Below are 20,653 nucleotides of genomic sequence, written 5' to 3' on the forward strand. Positions count from 1 at the left end.
TATGACCAAGCCCTTGCACCGGTGGTTTTGTTGGCAATCTTTTTGGCCATGATGTTCTTATCTCCTTATATGTTGAGTGCTCTAATATGGTGTCTACTCACAAGATGTTTGACAAAATTTTTGTTTGAGATGCCTCTCTTCTCTCCAAGCTCACTTCCAAATGCATGAAGTAAGCTTTCTTGTAAGTTAACCATGACAACTTGAGTTATAGTGCAACTTCAACAATCGTGCTCCAAAGAGATCTATGGAGGCCATTATGCTGGGGATTTGCTCCTGGTAACAAACCTATGATGGAGAATATTTCTTTGCATGCTTGTAGAAATATCGTTAGGCCCAACTTAGGAGGTGATTTTGTGGAGCTCAAAAAAGAATGATAGCTTGCAAGTTCTTACAAAGATTAGTAATGCTAAAAGTAATAGAAATCTAATCCCGAAAGAAAAGAGAAGAAAAGTTACATAGATGTTCTGTAACTCACATCCGTCGAAGCATTGTAGTGCATTAAGTACTATCCTTCATTCATGGGAAGTATTTGATGTAATACAACTTTTCAGTGAGGAAAGATGGTCAGTACTTGATGCCATACAACTTGTAAGTGAGGGGATGAACTACACGTCATCTGTATAACTTTATTATACAAGATGTCTATGTTATCATACCATTAACGAGCATCATCCACCTCAATAAGGTGGGACTGCAACAATGGTTGGTGATGCAAAGAATCCCAAATTGTGCTATGGGACGAGCCTAGGTTATGGATGCCGGTTAGAATCAAGCTAATCAATAATTTGATACAGTGATCCGATTAAGAAGAAGAAGGAAATTCTTCAACCCGTTTAACTCAAATCTAAATAAAAGAGTCACAAAACCTCTATTTATACTAGTGATGTCATTATTGCACAATTTGGATTAGATTTCTTGTTGTAACTTTTTAGAAATAGATATGATGAGTGAAAATCATCATTAAAAGTTAAAATCCTATATAAGGTAGATTTTGACTTCTTCATCGATTTTGTCTTCAACGTTGAACTTAATTATTTTTTTGAATTGGAGGATATATCCGATCAAGGTTTTTTACGAAAAGAAATTATTTTTTGCTTTGACCATCCATTTTAAGGTCTAAATAATGGAATTTCCTCTGATTGCTTGGTGCGCTGCAGTCTTATGACACGACGTTACGTCGTGAGCTCAATAATTTATCCGATTTCAACAAAAATAATACTTTAATATGAAGTTATGTGGTCAAAATATTTTATATCGAGTCCAGTGATCTTTCTAGATTATGCAGCGCTAGCTCTTGATCTTACATCAAGATCCATGAAAATATAGGACCATATGCCAAATATAAACCATATGCTCTCTTTTACTAGCTCCCATGGATCATCGGTAAGTAAAAATGCTCGTCAAACTCGCAGGTTGCATCTTCATAGAATGTGGCATCTTTGTATCGGTGAAGGCAGGACGCATCACCAGAATTGGATCTGTTGCAACTTAGAAAGCCTTTCCTATGAAAAAGAATTCTATAAGTCTTTTTCATGACAACGTTAGCGTTAGTTGGCTCTATTTCTTCTGGAAATAAGCTTAGAGGTCTTAAGGCTTCGTTAGAGACGTGACAAAGTGGGAATTGAATGCTCATGCTTGGAAGTTGGCAGCGCCGCGCTTCCCTTGCTGCAGCCAGCGATTTGCGGGATACTTTCAGGCGCGTGTCCATCACTCTCACCACTCGATATTAAACAGCTATTCTTCAACAAGGCCCCCACGAAAGCGCCCTTGACCAAATGAAAATGACCATTTGAGAAAGAGTGGCATGGCCCAGTGGATGATGCTATGCAATGCCTTGATGGAAAATTGAATTTTTGGTGCTCTAAATAATTCCCCATGGTGGATACTTAGAGTTAAAAGATTTATGAAAAGTGATTTAGAAATTACTATTTTTTATTTTTATTAGATGTATCTGTACTAGAACTGTATGAATCATCTCTCTTTTTTTTTTAAAAATAATGATTTAGAAATTAGTCTATCTAGCCATATGATACTCTCCCAAGTGGCCCATTTTCTATTTTGTTTCTCATAATCCTAGCAATTTCAGGCATGCAATTTTGCTAGGTTCTCTATAAGTGTTATACTTGCCCCATATTCCAACAAAAGTAAAGTAGGTACATGGGTTAGGATATCCTTTTTATATATATAACCAAAAATATTTCACAGGATCGGCCTAATCGTTAGACGACTGAGGCGGTCACCTAAGGCCCTAGCCCAAAGAAAGCCCACAACAGAAAAAGCCTCAAAGACAAAATGAAAAGAAAAATAGCCTCTCTGTGAGTTCACCTTAGGCCGACCGACCCATTGCAAGAAAGACCTCAAAGACAGAATGACTTTAAGTGCCCAAATACATTGGGTCGCTCCTGCCCGTGAACAATTAATCAATGGATTTAAGATGCCACTTTTCTTGGTGCTGCTTCCTTGTTGATGCATGGGAGCAAATCAAATAAGTCATGTTGTTTCGTACATCTTGATACTTGCAGCGTAAAAGAGGGGAAAAAAAATGGAAAGTACTTCCCAGATCATCCAATCCAATGTGGGATTGGCATGGCACGAGGAAACTAAGATGTGGCATGCTCTATCCTTTCTGAATTGCACCTAAACCCTTCTACCATATTAGATGGGAAGGGGAAAAAAAAAAGAAGCGAAGCAGAGGTGGCTTGCTCCATAGCAATACTCTTTCTTTTAAATTTTAACCGTAAAATATCGTGAAGTACGGTTTAAATCACAGGAGATGCACTTATGAGTCGAGTTAATATATATTTGGAACTTTCTTTAACTGAAATCTTGCACTCTTTCTTTCTTATTCTCTATTTTGTAAATTTGCTTTGAGATATCATTTTGCTAATCTAATCATAAGAGGATGGATGGTTTGAGCTCAACATTGCTGAAGAGAAGCAATCTTTTCCACAATGTGGCCATCCACAACTGCCCAATGTTATAATGTATGCTGACCAGGATAAGTTATAAAATGCACCCTTATCCATCATTGCAAGAGAGAGTGTGTGACTATAGAGTTGACGCCTACATCAAAATAGAGCAAATGCTACACACTGGCTATTGTGATCGACTTGGTAGCTCTCCATGTATATCTTGTTCCGGGATATGCCGGCACACTGGCTACCGTGATCGGACTTGGTAGCTCTCCATGCATATCTTGTTCCGGGCCATGCCTGGGCCTGATAGATAATTATGGTATCAACTCAACCCGGCCCAAAGTTGGACAGGGGATGTGGGCAAGTGGCAATCTCGCAATTTCATACTTAAACGAGGTCAGACTTTTGGGAAATCTCCCATAACATAGTATGCGACAATTGGCCACGCGCCCTTTCTGTCTCCACAGTCCCCCTCCCCGTGACCTGAGCCCTGCGATCCGTTCTCGGCGATCCATCCCGTCTCCGGGGAAGTCGAAAGGAAGCGAAGAGAAGCCCATCTATATTGATAGGGGTAGACCGATCTCAGAGAGGGAGAGATAGAGAGATGTGGCGGAGCTGCGTGTCTCGATCCCTTCGCCTCTCCTCCAAGAAGGCGTCGATCGGAGGTCAACCGATCCGCCGCTACCCTTCTAGGCCCAGATTTTTCTCGACCAACTCGGTATACTTTGATCTTTATTTTTTTTAATTTTTAAAATTTTGCTTTGGCTAAATGATACGATCAAGGGTTTCTTGCTTGAGTTCTCACGTATCTAAGCTGGTCAGTCCAATTTGTTCTCGATCTTTGGGATGTTTGTGATCCTTAGTTCGTGTGTCTTGAACTGTTTTTCTGCGAGGATAAGAGTGGTTCTGTTTAATCTTAGGTAGGTTTTTCAGCTGTTTGAGCTCCGCTAAGTTAGATTGTTCGTCTGATTTCACGATTTATGTTTTCTTAAAAGCGAGGTTTTTCTTCTCTCTTTTATCTCAGACAGAAGTTCTATTTTTGGATGCGATTCTTTTGGGAATAATTGAAGGCTTCGGCACGCTATAGTAAAAAAAAAAGATGAAAATATTTCCTGGGAATATCATTCTATTTTATTTCTATGTATTTATGTTTTTTTAATGCCTGTTGTTGATGCACTGGAAAAAGGCTAGTAATTGCAATTCTAGTTCGTTACATATTAGATATTCCGAATTTTATAATGGTATAAAATTATTTATTTATTTATTTATTTTGGGGCTCTGCTCTTTGTCGCTAATTATGTTTCATGTTTAGACACAAATATGCATTTGATTATTGATGGTAGAGGATCTTATTGCTAGAAGTTCCATGTTACTACACTGTTATATGTCATAAAAGAACTAAGCAATTTAGATTGGACGGGGCAGTCCCCTTACTATCCAAAATGCATATCTGCTTTTTTTTTTTTGCCTTTGTCATTTATTCTTTCTTACAATATTTTTAGACGAGACCACATCTTTTCTTGACTATTTCGATAAATGTTGTTTAACTTGCCTTTTCGTAGCCAGTAAATGATAATAGTTTCATCTATCTTCTCCATAAAAATAAATTGAGTTTTTGCTGTTTGGGTTTGTGATAAAGTTCGGACAGTACACTGTTGTGGATCACACCTACGATGCAGTTGTCGTAGGAGCTGGAGGTGCTGGGCTTAGGGCTGCAATTGGACTCTCTGAGCATGGCTTTAACACAGCTTGCATTACCAAGCTCTTCCCCACTCGCTCTCATACGGTTGCAGCACAGGTACTGAATATTGCTTTTGTTTTTGGGCCAGATTTTAATATTTCTCTTTGGTTAATAAAGTTAAGTTTTTCTTTTTTTAAAGTAGCTGTGATGAGTGCAATATATTGGTTCGGTCGGCCTATATATTGTCAAAGCTAGGGTTATTCTCATATACATTCACCTACTGTTGCAAAAGATTGATTTAATCATGTAATTTGTTGATTATGCAAGCAAGTTGCTATTTGGACAATGTATAAGAAGGCATTGAACTTACAAATGTCAAATTTTTATTTGGAATAGCTGTGAGAGTCAAGACTGTTGGATGATAGGTTGCTTATAATGCTTTGAGATTTGCAAATCTGATGAAGTAATACTATAAACTAGAGTTGTCATTACGATGTTCTCTTCTTAGCTCTTGGTTGAAAATTGTTGTTCCTATTAGAAAATATGGCATGCCAACATGATGCATTTGACATTCTTAGATGCAGCAACAAGGAAATTGCTGTCGACAAGAGATTAGTGAGAGATCTGTTTTTCCATTCAGTTCAGTATATGAGATGTCTTCTTCTTTCTGTACTTATGGGTTCCTGACTTTTGACAAGTAAGGGATTCTATGGGACCTCTTGATTGGATGAGCGCAAGACAGATACAGGAAGATAATGATAGATAACCTAATTACAAATTTTATTAGATATTGCTTCACTTCATAACCCAGGAATATCCCAGTTCACCTCTACTTGTTAAAGAAAATTAGAGGAGCACATACATGAAAAGGTAAAATACCATTTCAAGTGATCAACTGACAGTTTTACTTATTTCTACATGAGAAATGCTGCCTTATGTTTCCGAACTACTTTATTTCCTTTTGTCTTGAATGAGGGCGATACAGCAACAGTAGGACTAGGACTCTTGTTAAGTTACACTGTCCTATTAAGGTGATAGATGTGCCTTTACCTAAGTTTGATTTTTGGAATTTGCTTTTTCTGGAGCTTGCTCTGTGTCAGCATGCATGTCCGTGTTGACTGTCATATTTAAGGAGATAAAGAAACCACTTAATTATACATTCAAGAGCAAACACGATGGGGCCAAAATTACCCCCCTGCATGTGGATGATTCCAATTTCATTTTCATTTTTAAATTTCTTTCTGGATATTACAAATCGCCAATATTGATTGATGAGAGATTTACACTTTCATATGACTTTCTAGTCATGTGACTATGTGAGTATACTATACCAAAGCAATCATAAGTGCATTGTGCTTTCCTTGATATCCTAGAGGCTTGTATCCCTGCAGTGAATCTGTGTATCACAGATCTGCCGATACTTGAGTTCTCTAATATTCTGATTGATCCCTTCTTAAAGATTTATAAATCTACATTATATGCACAAACTAAAATACAAACTAAAATATCATGTTCCAGATAAAAATCCAGAGGTATCTTTAGTCCTAACCAGAAGAAACTAAGATCTTCTTGCGCTAGTCTTCTTTAAGAATGGCCATATTATACTTTGAAAAGAACCTACAAATGAAAAGAGGTGTGCTCTAATGGTTAACTATCATTTTCCATGACATGTTGATTCTTTGAGGATGTTTTATGAGATCAGTTATCAAACATTAATGCACATTCCAAATTATTAAGCTATACGCATATATGCTGCTAATCAGGCTTGTATAAATCATGTAGGGTGGTATAAATGCAGCCCTTGGAAATATGACTGAAGATGACTGGAGGTGGCATATGTATGATACAGTCAAAGGAAGTGATTGGTTAGGTAAGTTGCTTAGAGCATATCACCTTCTGTACTTGAATGTTTTATCACATATCAGAGAAGTTCTTCCTGGTCATGTGATGATAGTTGGAACTTGGAACATCAAACATTCTCAAAGAAGCTCTTTCATAATATGGATAGAAAAAACTCTGATGACTTATCTTTGAATTTTCTGTTTTTGTTCTAGAGGATAGACTAAACTTATGAGTTATGAAATGTCATCTTTCCATGGCATCATGTTTCACTACTCCTCTTCTGTGTTAACCGACCAGCAACTGCATGTTGTGTTCCTCAGGTGATCAGGATGCTATTCAATATATGTGCAGAGAAGCACCAAAAGCAGTTATTGAGCTCGAAAATTATGGATTGCCATTCTCCCGAACTGAAGATGGGAAAATTTATCAGCGTGCTTTTGGAGGTCAAAGTTTGGACTTTGGAAAAGGTAGATGTTCATATGTTGCTATGACAGTTTTCATTCACATTTTGTCCAGAATAATTCTCCATTATATAAATATGTGTGTATATGTATGCGACTAATTTGGCATCTACAGGTGGCCAGGCCTATCGGTGTGCATGTGCTGCTGATCGAACTGGTCATGCATTGCTTCACTCACTTTATGGCCAAGCAATGAAGCACAACACCCAGTTCTTTGTGGAATACTTTGCATTGGATCTTCTCATGGATAGCAATGGTAAGTTACTGTACAAACCATATATCAGCATCATTCTTATTTAATTGGTGACTGAACTTGTTTTAGAATTGGTTCATCTGGATAACTTGATTTCATATCTCAATTTGGCTACAATTTGGCCTATTAAAGCAGCTTATATGATTTGTTTTGGAAGATTGATCATCAGTATGAACCAGGCTAGATATTCATGTAGTATGATAATGACCTCTAACCAAAATTAATTGGATACAAGGAACAAAACCAAGTTCTAAGACCTAATGACTATATATGGAGTAGTAAAAGGGAGTTTGTGGTTTATTTTGGTTTAAGATACAAATTTATTAAAGATGAATCATGCTAGTTTTCTCGAGAGGATCTGAAATATGGCAATAATTTTGCTATATGAGGGTTATATGGAGCAAAGATTATACTATAGAGGTTAAACAATGTATTAGTTCTCCACGAGGTTGGGGGAGACTAGGAGAAAGGTTCTATTAATGCAAAGAAATGATGTATAACATTAAAATGCTCGAGTCATAAATAGCTGGAGGACCCAGAATTCATCACTTAGTATGGAAGAAGGGCCAGCAATTGAATCACTGGTTGACATAGTGGAGAGAGAAATCTGAAAATTATTCTGCAAATCTTAGTTAAATTGATCATGCCCAAGATACTTGTATACAAAGATATGGGAACATATTTTGATATGATGCTATTTGAATTAGAACTCACTTGTCCCCTTATAGACTGAAACTAAGACTTAGATCCTTTACGATTCCATGCTTGTTCTGAACTATATAAAACAGCTTAATTTCTCAATTTTTCAATTCTAAAAATAACTCTAATTATTACTCTGTTAAAGATTTAAAATATTCCTACAACAGCCCTGATTAGATTTCTCTCTTAAAATTATAAAACATGCTAGACTTCTATAGAAGGGATTCCAGTGTTGCTGGACATTAAGAATAAGAAAAGGAACAGAGACAGTCACTGGGAACAGACCTGCTGATGCTACTTCCAAACATCAATTTAGCAAGAAAGATTTCATATTCTCTTAAAAAAGATACCTTAGTATATCTGGACTCTAAGAACTTTTAAGGGAGGTCTAGACAGATGCTTCTGAACCAAGAGGCAAAGGCAAGAAATAATTCAACAATAAAAAGATTAATTATCAATCATTTATTTCAAATCATCTTAGAATTTAGATTGTCGAATAATCTCAAGTTTAAAATCTTTTGCAGCCACATGCATCTGCACGTGTTATAACTACCATAGATCAAGTTTCTCATTCAAAAGTCACATGACAACTTCAAAAGCCTCATTAGTCATTACTTTGACCATTTCTGTTACTGTCAAGTCTTATTTGACTATTTAAATACATCTTTTGTTTGAAGATGTTCTACTTAGTTTGTTAAGTGCTAGGAATCATGCTTAATCTATCGATGTAGTTTTGATTGGCTTATGGCCAAAGTTGTGTGGGTTTATAAGTCGATATGAACTTGAGTATGTTGGAGATATGGCAGTTTTCTCATTCTATAGTTTAAGATTGGGAATGCATCAAATTTGGAGTTGGAGATTGATAGATATATTTGGATAATTGAGGTCAATTGAATAGTACCAGGCTTTTTCAAGCCTCTATCTTGCTAGTCCATATATGCTTTTGCTTCTATTGTCATACCTTTTCCCTTATTTTGATGGATTAAATGCTTCGGAAAAATAGTCTGTTCTTTTGTTCTTGTTGTGAGGTTGTAGTTGATTTTTATTTGCATTCGCTTATTTGCTGCTACTTAGGGTTTGCCAGCGAGCTAATACCTGGTATTGACTTTATATTGTTTTAGACTGGGCCCCCAGGTGGGGCATGTTGACAACATTGGATTAGCTTGACAAAGCTGTGACCCACCAACAACCCTCCCTAGGAATATTCAGTATGTTGTTACCTGACTTTGAGACATATTGGAGTTCCTAGTTACAATTTTTTCATTTCTTAGAAGATTTGACAAAGCATGTTGGTTAAGCTATCATTATTTAACTTGATTAATATATTCGAGTTATTAGGGCTTTTGTGAAGAAGTGCATAAATATATGGAAGCGAACAAGGAAAGCTCTGGGTATAGGCTGTCACAGATTATCTTTTTAGTGTGGGTGGCACAGTCCTTGTGCTTTAGCTGAATTGAATAGCTTATAGGCAAGGTTGCTTGGGCATCTAAATTAGGAAGAATTTGAAAAGGGTGGAAAGTATTGTAGTTTACTCTTTCTATTGTGTAAGTTTCAAATCTTACAAACTAATAGTTTGGGGTTGATGGGCGAGTTTTGAAATTTACATCAAAGTTTCAAATACTGGTTCTGGATCTCATATCATTTTTTTGCTGGAACGGTACGATACTGGGTACCAGCACATGGTATGAGACTGCGTCTTCTAGCAACCTCTTGTAATGGTAGGGTAACATTCATACTGTCCCATTTAAAGGTATTTGAGACCTTGATTTACATAGTTTCTTTTTCGAGGTCCCTCCTGATATGCCTTGGTACGATACTGGGTGCCGGCACACATTATAAGACCACATCTTCTACCGACCTGTTGTTTACCGGTGCCAGAAACCTGTCGAAATGGTAGGGTAACATTCGTACTGTCCCATTTAAGTGGTATTTGATACCTTGGTTTACATAGTTTCTTTTTCATAAAGATGTGCCTTGGCACTGTCATAAAGATTCTTGGCCCCTCTGAGGTGATCAATTGCTGCTCGTGTATTACATTATTACATTCATGGCCGATGACTTGTCATCCTAAGTGTCAGGTCCATTGTTTTGCTAGCCCATATCTACTTATCGTTGTTGTATCTTGTCTAATGACTTACTACTTCATGGAGATTTTATTTTTGTCGTAGCCTGGGAATAATATGCCATCTTCTTCATTGTTTCCTTTGCTAATAAAATTTGGCAACTTTAATTGACTTCATGTCACGATATGATTTATGGTTATTAAAGCTCTTCAACTGCCATAACATATCTTTTAAAATAACTTTTACATAGGATGCTTAACTGTTGGGTGATTTGTCATTATCTACTAATCCATGTTCTTTAAAGGAAGCACCAGAATTTTAAAGATACGAAATAATGCAGCTACAGAATATTATTCTAAGCAAGAAGTGGCATTTGTTCAGCTCCAGCATGGGACTGAGTTCTTGGCAGAGAGTTATTTGTGTTATAATTGATAAATGTGATGGTACCTCATTAAGTTGCAGGTCACAGTAGGTAGATTGATGTGTTTGGGTTTCTATTGTTGTTTACAGATTATCAGAGAGTTGGGGAGTGCACCATTTTGGAGTACTTGGTTCTTTGCATCTTAGTTGATGTGTTATCGTTTTAATTTGCATTTTCTGCTTGTCTGGTCCCTTGCAACGAAGGGTGAGATATGCTGAGCTTGAGTGAGCTAGGCCTAGTTCAAGGTCGAGCTCGAGTCAGCTAAGGAAGCTTTAGCTTGGCTTATTTGCTAACTAAATGAGCCTGTAACTCGAGCCTAATTTCAAGGTGAACATGAGCTGGCTTGATAACAGCTTGCTTGTTTGGCAGCCTGCTTGGACCTTTATGGGATACAACAAAGCAGTGCTGGAAATATCATGCTTGTGTTGATCACAGTGAGATTGTTTACTGTTGCTGTTTTATGCTCCAGTTATCTTTTTTAGCAATGTGGCTCCTTTCCTTGTTTTCTGCCTCTTTTTCTTTGTGCTTGATAGAACAAGAAAAATGATTATGTATATATATTTTCTGTTAATAATCAGACAGTGCTTCAACAACTATGTTTCAGGGGCCTGCCAGGGGGTGATTGCATTGAACATGGAGGATGGGACCCTTCATCGTTTCCGTGCTGCCAACACAATTTTGGCAACTGGGGTAGTTATATTATCTTTTAAAGTATATATTATATCTTCTTGTACATTAAAAAACTATTGTATTTGTAACTTCGTTTTGGTGTGTGTATCAGGGTTATGGCAGAGCATACTTCTCTGCAACCTCAGCTCATACATGTACAGGAGATGGCAATGCTATGGTTGCACGTGCTGGATTGGCTCTCCAGGTTAGTTTAGTGGTTTCACCTAGATGGAAGAACTTGCAATTTCAAAGCATCCAACATTTCGTTTATGCTTTATTGGTTATTTAACCTGCAGGATCTTGAGTTTGTACAGTTCCACCCTACTGGCATATATGGTGCTGGGTGCCTCATTACTGAAGGTTCTTATTTGTTATATCTTAGTTCCGAGCTTTATATTTTTGTAAAGTAGTGTCCTCTTATGCTGATATGATCCTATACTCTGACACTTTTAACCAATGTCTCCTATCTAGCTTTTTGATGCATTATATTATCTTTATAGATGCCAATATTTTGATCTATATTCTACTGTTCTCTTACCTATTTCCTGCTTTGTTAGGATCTCGTGGTGAAGGCGGTATCCTTAGGAACAGTGAAGGTGAACGTTTTATGGAACGATATGCTCCTACTGCCAAGGATCTTGCATCACGAGATGTTGTTTCAAGATCAATGACAATGGAAATAAGAGAAGGTCGTGGCGTAGGTAAGAGCTTAATTTTTTAGTACAAGTGCATTTCTTGATGATAATTTGAATAGTGCTCACCTAGCACATCTGGTTTGTTCTAACATTCCTCAGGACCACTGAAGGACCACATCTATCTGCATTTGAATCATTTACCGCCGGATGTTCTCAAGGAAAGACTTCCTGGCATATCAGAAACTGCTGCTATTTTTGCTGGTGTTGACGTCACTAAGGAGCCCATCCCTGTTTTGCCTACAGTGCACTATAATATGGGTGGGATTCCCACAAACTATCATGGAGAGGTAATGTGTCAACGCTCGTGAAACTGATCCAGAGAATTTCTTCTAGTTGTTTTCAGTATTTGTTAATATATACAATTTTCCACCATGTCTTTTGTTTTTCAGGTAGTTCATATCAAAGGTAATGATCCAGATGCTGTAGTTCCTGGCTTGATGGCTGCTGGGGAGGCAGCTTGTGCATCTGTTCATGGTTCAAATCGGCTTGGTGCAAATTCCCTTCTTGATATAGTGGTTTTTGGCAGAGCTTGTGCCAACAGGGTTGCAGAAATTTGCAAGCCAGGTAATTTCCCCCCTTCTTTATCCTTATATCTAGGTAATACACAATTTTATGATGTGGAATTCCTACCATGGAAAGAAACTGTGTCAATTATGGAACATTGTAGGACGCAAGCAGAAACCTCTTGAAAAAGATGCTGGAGTGAGGACTATTGCCTGGCTTGATAAACTAAGAAACTCAAATGGTTCACTGCCAACTTCAAAAATTCGTCTCAACATGCAACGGGTGATGCAAAATAATGCTGCTGTGTTTCGAACTCAAGAAACACTAGAAGAAGGTAAGTTGAAGAAAAATTCAGTTCTGTTTTCTTTCACGTCTTGGTGTGCAATGTTACTAATTATTTATGGATCTATGTCATTATGATAAAAATATGTCTATAACCATATGACCAATACTTACTAAAGGGACTGACTGACATTTTCTTCTGGTGAAGTTGGCGGACCACTTATTGTTTACTAAATTTCATTTTAGGTTGTCAGTTGGTTGACAAAACATGGGAGAGTTTTCATGATGTCAAAATTCGTGATCGGAGTTTGATATGGTAGTTTCTTTCAACCCATGCTGTCAGTGATGTCATTTCACTGTTTCAAATTACTTAGGTGTCTGATTACTTGGTACCATTGCAGGAATTCTGACTTAATGGAGACAATAGAACTGGAGAATCTTCTAATAAATGCATGTATAACTATGCACTCAGCTGAGGCAAGGAAGGAGAGTAGAGGAGCTCATGCTCGTGAAGATTTTACGGTCAGATTTACTCTCTGCAGAAAAAAAAACTTATTTCTCTTTTTTCAAGTCCTGATTCATTTCTTAAACATGGTGCTACTCCATTCCATTTGTGCAGAAAAGAGACGATGAGAAATGGATGAAACACTCACTAGGGTCAGTATCTATTTTCTCCTCTCTAACATTAGAATCTTGCAATTGCCATATTCTGATAGAGAACATCTAGCACACGGAAGACATACCATTACATTGTCATTTGTTTCATAAATTGTTTTAATGTATAGTTTATAGCTTTTTCTAGGCTTGCAAAATTTGCGAGATCTCAATAAGATCTATTTTGTACTATGGCTGTATTTTTAGGGACATTTATCGATGTTGAAGTTGTGAAGGTGTATGTCAGCTGCAGAGTTTAGGCATAATTCGGAAAAATATAGAAGCAATGTATATGGATGTTATGTCTTGGTATGACCTATGCATATCACTTGTAGTCGTCAGATCAAAAGAAATTATAAATTTATTGTCATAAAATCTGAGGTAAAAAATATGTATTGTAAGTAAAGTGTTATTTCAAACAGAAATGTCTGAGATTATATATTTTAGAACACGTAATACTTCAGACTTCTGGTCATTAATGGCTCATGCATTGTTTCTTATGCAGAAAGGTAAATTTATTTTATGCCACATGTGATACCAGGTGTTAAACTCTGTAAATTCTTAAAGTCATATATGACATATGCTAATAAGCTCATCAAAGCTCTGATTTACTGTAAGATATCAGTTTTAGAATAAAAAATCTCATATCGGACCACAAAATTATCAGTCCTTAGTTTCAAGTATGCTAAAGTAAAACAAATATGTCAATTTAGGACATCACCGTCATGATTGCCATGGAACATTGGCATCACTGGCTTGGCATTACATGGTTAAATAATAATGTATTCTCTAGTTAAATTGCCTGGACTTTAATAGTGGTGGTCATCTTGATTATTATGTTAGATTGTTACAAGCATGCATAGTTGCTGTTGAATACCTAAGGACAGCACATTGCCTATTAAACAATGAGATGCAAGTTTCTGTGTTATCATAGGATGTAAAATACATTAAATTTGGAAAATTTTGATATGCTAAAGTTAGGTTAGGATTCGCTATATATGAAAATTTTGTCAAGGCTTGTATAATATTTGCTCAAGGCCTCTGGCCCTAGCTGGATGTATGATAGGACAACCCACTGCCCCTGTGGAGTACTGAGTTCCCTTCAAGGCAGGACTGTGGTACTTAAAGAAAAGGAAAGAAATAGGATCATATATATGCATTATTCTGTATGAAATGAATTAGGATAAAATTTTTCATCATGACCAGATCTTGATGATCACATTTTTAAGAATTTCTATGCCCTTTGATGTATACTCAGTATCTTGTACAAAATGCGCATGTTAAAAATTATCTCCTTGGTATGTATCTTCAGTCTTTGTAACTCGAGTATCTTTGTTCTGTTTCACAGATACTGGGATAATGAGAAAGTCAGGCTGGCGTATAGGCCTGTCCATATGAATACTCTGGATGATGAAGTAGAGTCATTCCCACCAAAAGCACGTGTTTATTGAAATGCTGCTCTTCTTGCTTGAGTTGCTTTTTGAAGATTTGCTCAGAAAATAATTGCTTTTTGAAGGCTACCCGATTACATGACTTTGACAGTCAAATAAAGTAGTTAAATTTCAGCATTTTCTCCAAAGGAAAAAAATGTGCAACCTATTTCAATGGGAGATGCCAAGTGCCGACAACCTGTGTATCTGATCTGAAAAATGCTGATATCCCTGAATTATGATCAAAATGCCTTATCTCAAATGCAAACCAGGTTTAATTTACTTTCCTGATTATTGTTTGTGCAGAATGCAATCTAGTACCTCTAAGTAATGATCGTACCAACCGGCCTTTTCATATGTAGTTGATAATGTGGTGGAACTTGAAAGCATTGCTATAATGATATGCTGAGATTTTGTAGTCTAGAGTAACGGTTTATGCAGGTCTGGCCTCTGTATATGCAGTTGGTAAATAGGAGTATTCTCTGCATGTAGAGTAGTTTATCTTACTGTGATAAGGTTGATCCTTAATACATTGATTTGATCCTCCGAGATGACTACGGAAAATTATGTGACAGCTTCTTAGTAACTTTTCTATAAAATAGTGATACTTCAATTAGTTCTCCAGCAAGCTCAGTGATTACTCCGTTCAGCACATCCTTCTCCGCATCTCATATGACCTCATCCTTCTCAACTAGGAGAAGCATCATGCTATTACAGCCAAGATCCCACATAGAGTTGGCATGTGGACGTCTGGATATCTCTCTCAAGCATCTCATGCAGGAATTCTGCAGTATCATAATTGGTGTTCTCCATGTAGCTGGGGAACTTCAAACTCTCAAGATCATCATTCAACTCATTAACCAATGTATCCAAGCATCTAACTTTCACTGGTGCCTAGGACATTGGCGTGGCACAATTTACTTCTCATTTCCCCTTTCCTGTTAGTTCATATCCACAGTCTAAAAGAAGCTTATTATCTTTGCCTGTGCATGAAATGTCATTGGCTCAATTGGAACCTTGACTCTTAAAACCGTCTGTGCTGTGTTGAGGAAATGCTGATTGTTTACTAGTACTTTGCATGAGGAAGCATTGGTCCTTTCTGTAACTGAACCTTATCCATCAACTTCAGATGCTGCCCGATTCTGCCACTCGAACAGGTTAGAGTTGCTGACTTCTGTGACAAAAAGGAAATGCAACCCTAAAAGTTTTTCCTAATTTTCCTGTTTAAGTTGTTTAATTAACTTTTCATATTAGATTACTATGTTCGGTAATTTTCTGCATGTCACGGCTGCATGTCTATAAACAAGATATGTCTTATTTGTTCAATCAAGATTGCCTTCCAGTCCTGTCCGTGAAGTTCAGACATTTGCCCCCCAAATTTCCTTTTCCAAGACCAAAATTCCGGGGCCACCAGAGATCAATAATAGAGGTTTACTCTTTCTCCCAAAACAAAGAAAGAAAGAAAAAACCGTGTGAATGAAGGAAAACGGTAACTATGTCAAGGAACGACTCTCATAAGCATCAATATTTGTATATCTTAAACATATTATGTCAAACAATGATCATAAGGAACATTAAATATATAATAACCTCATGACATGCCATCCTAATGCGTTGCACCGTCAAAAGGCCATGAAGGCCCACAAGACTTAACCGGCCCGATTGGAACCAAAATCGTACAGTACCCAAAGTCCAGACGATAATAAAACCATCCCTCTCGTCGCCGCCCAACGGCTCCCAAATCTCCCGTGTCCCGTTCGACGACGTCTTCTTTATCCATTAGTATGGCCCCCGGCGCGGGCGTCGGTGGTGGCGTGGGAGGAGGCGGAGCCCGGAAACGGCCACGCGCGAGGAGCAGCACCCACTTCTCCTCCGGCCCCGACCCCGACGAAACCCTAGCCGAGAATTCTCCTCCTCCGCTGCTTCTCTCCTCCTCCGTCCCCACCGCCAGCGGCTTCAACGACCCCGTCACCGCCGACGTCCTCCTCCGCCTGCAACTCGAAGATCCCTCACCTTCCTCTTCTCCCGACCTCCATTCCCCCTTCCTCGACCTCCACCTCCACTCTGCCGCCCTCTGCCGCTCCCGCTACTTTGCTGCCCTCCTGTCCGACCGATGGCTCCCCGCCGCCGCCGACTCCCTCGACACCATCATCCGCCTCAACCTCGCCGTCCCCTCCGCTGCCACCGCCCGCTCCCGCGGCCCCTTCGACTCCCACGTCGCGGTCCTCCGGCTCCTCTACACCCTCGACTTCTCCGGCGCGATCATCTCCGCCGCCGACGCCCTGGAGATGCTCCCCATCGCCCTCGAGCTCCTCTTCGACGACTGCATCCAGGCCTGCGTGCGATTCCTTGAGGCCGTGCCCTGGACCGAGGAGGAGGAGGAGGCCGTGTTCAGTTTGATCCCTTTCCTCCAAGATGAGGAATCCCGCGACCTCCTCGCTAGGGTCCGGCCGGAGATGGGCTCCGACGGGAAGGCCCCCCCAGAGGAGATGCTCCATAGCCTGATCCTCTCGGCGATCCACAGCCACCCGAAGGTGGCCACCGTGAAGGCCTTCGTGGCGAAGCTGCTGAGAGATTACCCCTCTCGGGACACGGTGAGGAGGGTGTTGGACCGGGCGTTCCTGGAGAACTTGGAGACGGTGAAGAAATTTCTGGGAGAGTATGCAAGCCCGGACTTCAGGGTGGCGGAGGACAATGACGAGACCGAGGCGATACAAAGGCTGAGCCTCCACAAGGCGATGGTCAATGCGAGGCACTTGCTGTGGCTGGTGGAGAGGATGATCGAGCTGAGGGTGGCGGACATGGCGGTGAGAGAGTGGAGCGAGCAGGCGGCGCTCGTGGCTGACCTGCAGAGGACGTTCAGGGATGATGCATGGCGGAATATCGCACCTGGCCTGTCGTCGCTAGTGATGAGGTGCACCAGCCGGCTTGCCAACGCTGTGGCTGCCGGGTCGATCCTGGCTCCCAGACAGGTCTTGCTTTTGAACTCCCTGTTGTTAGCCTTCATTCATCTTGCAGGAGTAAACTTTAGTCGTTAATATTTTGCTCATGCCATTGAGGATGATCATATAGTATTTTTGGTGGCACTTCATCGCGAGAGCTTCTTGATCTCAATGCTGTAATTTGGGAGTCCTGTTTTTATAGGTAAAGAGCAAGATAGCTGTTTTTTAACCTAATTTTTGCTTGTATAACATAAACAGTAAACATTAACCATGGATGTCAAGCATCGTCACAGCTCCAGAGGGATGGATCTAGGAATTCTTATTCACCAGGCATTCCAAATTATGTTGTCTGATTGTGTCTGTGTCATATAATTGTTATCATAAACTGCCACAATTTTTTCCTCAGCAGATCGTAGTGCATCAGCATAATGCATAGCTATTTTTGGACTCAAGATATGATTTTGACACGTGTAGAAGTTTTGGACTCTGCACGTCACGAGTGACTTAATCCTCATATATGAAACCCTCCGATTGCCTATGCTAGACTTTGAAAGGTTCTAACTTGTTCGAGTGTGCCAAAGTCTCTCCCATATAGACAGTGCATGGCTTTTCTCCTGTTTCCCCCCTCCATCTCTTACTATATTTATCTCATTGCTGGAGAAATTTTGCAACTTGAGTAATCTATCTTAAGTTTTGAGAAGACTCAAAAGTGGGTTCACTTTCCTGAACTGATTAATATGGATCATATCTGATGCCATGTCAAACTATATATAACCAACCACTTCTGAATGTGGGTGTCATATAATATGTATTGTCTTGCCCTCTTCTGTACCAACTTAACCAGTACATGTGGATTGTATTGCTTGAGTTCGATTATTTTGTTTTTCCACAGTACAAAAAATTCTCTTGTTTTGCAGCACGTTGATTGCTGGAGATTTTACTGAACACATGGCAGAATATTTTATAATTTTGGATTCTGCTTTTACTAGGATTAATCCCACTTTGGAAACCTAGAAAGCTTGTGAACTTCCCAGATGATTTTTTTTTCTTTCCAGAGTGTTATCTTCGCATGCTGGATACTGGATTTTCATACTTTTTGTTTTTTGTTGTATTTTCCCTTTCAGGTGAGAATGAAGCTTGTGAAGGAGTGGCTCCCTGTGTTGAATGTCTGCAGAGATATGGTTTCGCCAATACCATCTGGTCAGAAAATGCTTTATCATGAGATGGAAGAAACATTTCTAATGATTATATCCACCCTGCCCATGTCAAATGCCAAAGAATTGCTGCAGCAGTGCCTCAGCTTCTCCACACGTAATGTCGATGACTGCCCACACCTGATCTCAGCTTTCAATACCTGGTTTAGGCGGGCCAATCGATCACCACATGATGACAGCACCAGCTGAAAGCAGATTATGCTAGTGGATAGACTAATAATATACGATCATGTCCATGGTGTTGTTTGGTAAAAGGCTACAGTAGACTTCCCATGTAACTTACATTTGATAACTTATCTATATTGCTTTATCCATACTGCATCAGTCTGACTGCCCTTTGATCTGCTTTTTACTGTTATACTTTATAAATAATTTCCTGTCATGTAACTTAGTGTTTTCTTGCCTTAAATCTTCATCTATGTGATACATAGTTATCCTTGCAAAGATGGGATGAAATATACCAACTATTTGCATCAATTATTTTTTATCAGCTTTCGACATTTTTACGTTTTCTACCACATCGTAGCCACCTCTGATGCATGGGAACCAGCTTTCCCCCCCCCTTCTCAAGGTGTCCAGACTGAAAAAGAGATAATTTATGCTTAGATGAACTGGGGTGTTATCTAGTCTCTTTGTTCAAATATCTTTTCTCATAATTACCAGTTACTTCCATCGGTAATCTGTGATAGCCATCTGATATGTTATTATTGCATGTGGCCGATTTTGAAACCTCCTTGTTTTCTTTAGGAAGCAGACATGGGTGGATGAGAGTACAAGGCCTCAATGTTTCAGTTAACGTCTTTACCACCGCTCTTCTGGTATTGCCAACAACTTAAACCATGATATTTGCACAAGAACTGGAGAATAACTCTATTTACTTTTTATAATCAGGAAAATCTTAATTATTAGAGATGGTTCATTTGTTGACGCTTGTATGTTTGATTCATTTGTATTCTTTTCTTCTTTCACTTGTATTTCTTGATGCTAGAATTTGCTGTAGTAGTTGTTTCACCTCTTCAATGTTCCTTTGATTGATGATAAATTTACTAGAAATGCAGTTCCAGTTGAATACTACTTCACCGGAATGTATGACTAACTCTGGGATCAGGTCACATATTATTGCTTTCTGTTGAAATCATTTACTTTTCCTCTGTCCATGGATATAGAGAACTCGCTAAAATCATGCATAGCCTGTCTTCTTGTGGATCCTTTTTGTAGATTTTGCTGTTCCTGTGACTCTTTGGGAGCAGATAGGATCCATTGCTTCTGTCAGGGCACTGAAATAACAAGCTCTTAAATTATGCCTCTGGTATCTGGTCTTGGGCATGTCAAAAACAATGAAAACTTACTAGCCCATTTAATTTGCAGAAATTTGCCTCCGCCGCCGCCTCCTGGAGCACGCCCGCCCAGCCGCTCTCCACCCCTACCTTGCCCACCTCTCCTCCACCCCCGACGCTCTCGAGCGCTCCTCCCACCAACTCCCCCATGTCGGATTCCTAGGGTTGGTTTGGTTTTTTTAATTATTTTATTCGGTAAAAATCTCAGCTGATGTGGTAGGATTTTATTGGCTCAGTTTACAGCCAATCTCTTAAACCAGGTCTACCTCATAATTTCTCCTGTCGATGGCCATTGGAAGTTGGCTTGTTTTATGCTTCCTGAGTGGCCTATGGCTAGTCAGGTTCAGGAGACGTGATTGGTTGCTTCCCTTGCTATGGAAATTATTCTGAGCCTCATGTTCATTGTTAGGGTTTGCGTATGTTTTATCCTTTTTGTCTTTACATTTCTCGACTACTTGTCGATGCTTGATATCTTGGTTGCTGAATTATGCACTTGGTCAATAGCATTATGCACTTGGTCTCATATAAAACTACATTAAGTTGCTGATATCCTTACATTTTTTTTGTCTTTACATTTTTCTACTATTTGTC

The 20,653-nt window shown here is 39.1% G+C and overlaps 2 protein-coding genes across 2 annotated transcripts; both read left to right on the forward strand.

Annotated features, from left to right (window-relative positions):
- The first annotated feature begins 3,353 nt into the window (after window positions 1–3,353).
- On the forward strand, window positions 3,354–14,857 carry LOC103705389 (succinate dehydrogenase [ubiquinone] flavoprotein subunit, mitochondrial-like). Its single transcript, XM_008789085.3, has 16 exons — window positions 3,354–3,633; window positions 4,555–4,713; window positions 6,379–6,466; window positions 6,759–6,905; window positions 7,015–7,155; window positions 10,940–11,025; window positions 11,117–11,209; window positions 11,301–11,364; window positions 11,562–11,705; window positions 11,799–11,986; window positions 12,089–12,263; window positions 12,367–12,537; window positions 12,732–12,801; window positions 12,887–13,007; window positions 13,105–13,142; window positions 14,488–14,857. Exons 1-16 carry the CDS (start codon window positions 3,520–3,522, stop codon window positions 14,588–14,590), a joined length of 1,902 nt encoding a protein of 633 aa, XP_008787307.1. The 5' UTR covers window positions 3,354–3,519; the 3' UTR covers window positions 14,591–14,857.
- A 382-nt stretch (window positions 14,858–15,239) lies between these two features.
- Window positions 15,240–20,060, forward strand: LOC103705388 (BTB/POZ domain-containing protein At3g05675-like). The gene is made up of 2 exons (XM_008789084.4): window positions 15,240–17,541; window positions 18,636–20,060. Exons 1-2 carry the CDS (start codon window positions 16,354–16,356, stop codon window positions 18,912–18,914), a joined length of 1,467 nt encoding a protein of 488 aa, XP_008787306.2. The 5' UTR covers window positions 15,240–16,353; the 3' UTR covers window positions 18,915–20,060.
- The last annotated feature ends 593 nt before the right edge of the window (window positions 20,061–20,653 follow it).

The sequence above is a fragment of the Phoenix dactylifera genome, unplaced genomic scaffold (assembly GCF_009389715.1).
Source record: "Phoenix dactylifera cultivar Barhee BC4 unplaced genomic scaffold, palm_55x_up_171113_PBpolish2nd_filt_p 000007F, whole genome shotgun sequence".
Lineage (NCBI taxonomy): Eukaryota > Viridiplantae > Streptophyta > Magnoliopsida > Arecales > Arecaceae > Phoenix > Phoenix dactylifera.

Excerpts from the sequence above, each read along its gene's own strand:
- LOC103705388 (XM_008789084.4), top strand. The coding sequence starts at position 16,354 with ATGGCCCCCGGCGCGGGCGTCGGTGGTGGCGTGGGAGGAGGCGGAGCC. Across the intron at positions 17,542-18,635 it reads CGATCCTGGCTCCCAGACAG|GTGAGAATGAAGCTTGTGAA; the intron begins GTCTTGCTTTTG and ends TTTCCCTTTCAG.
- LOC103705389 (XM_008789085.3), top strand. The coding sequence starts at position 3,520 with ATGTGGCGGAGCTGCGTGTCTCGATCCCTTCGCCTCTCCTCCAAGAAG. Across the intron at positions 12,264-12,366 it reads TGCAGAAATTTGCAAGCCAG|GACGCAAGCAGAAACCTCTT; the intron begins GTAATTTCCCCC and ends GGAACATTGTAG. Across the intron at positions 13,143-14,487 it reads TGGATGAAACACTCACTAGG|ATACTGGGATAATGAGAAAG; the intron begins GTCAGTATCTAT and ends TCTGTTTCACAG.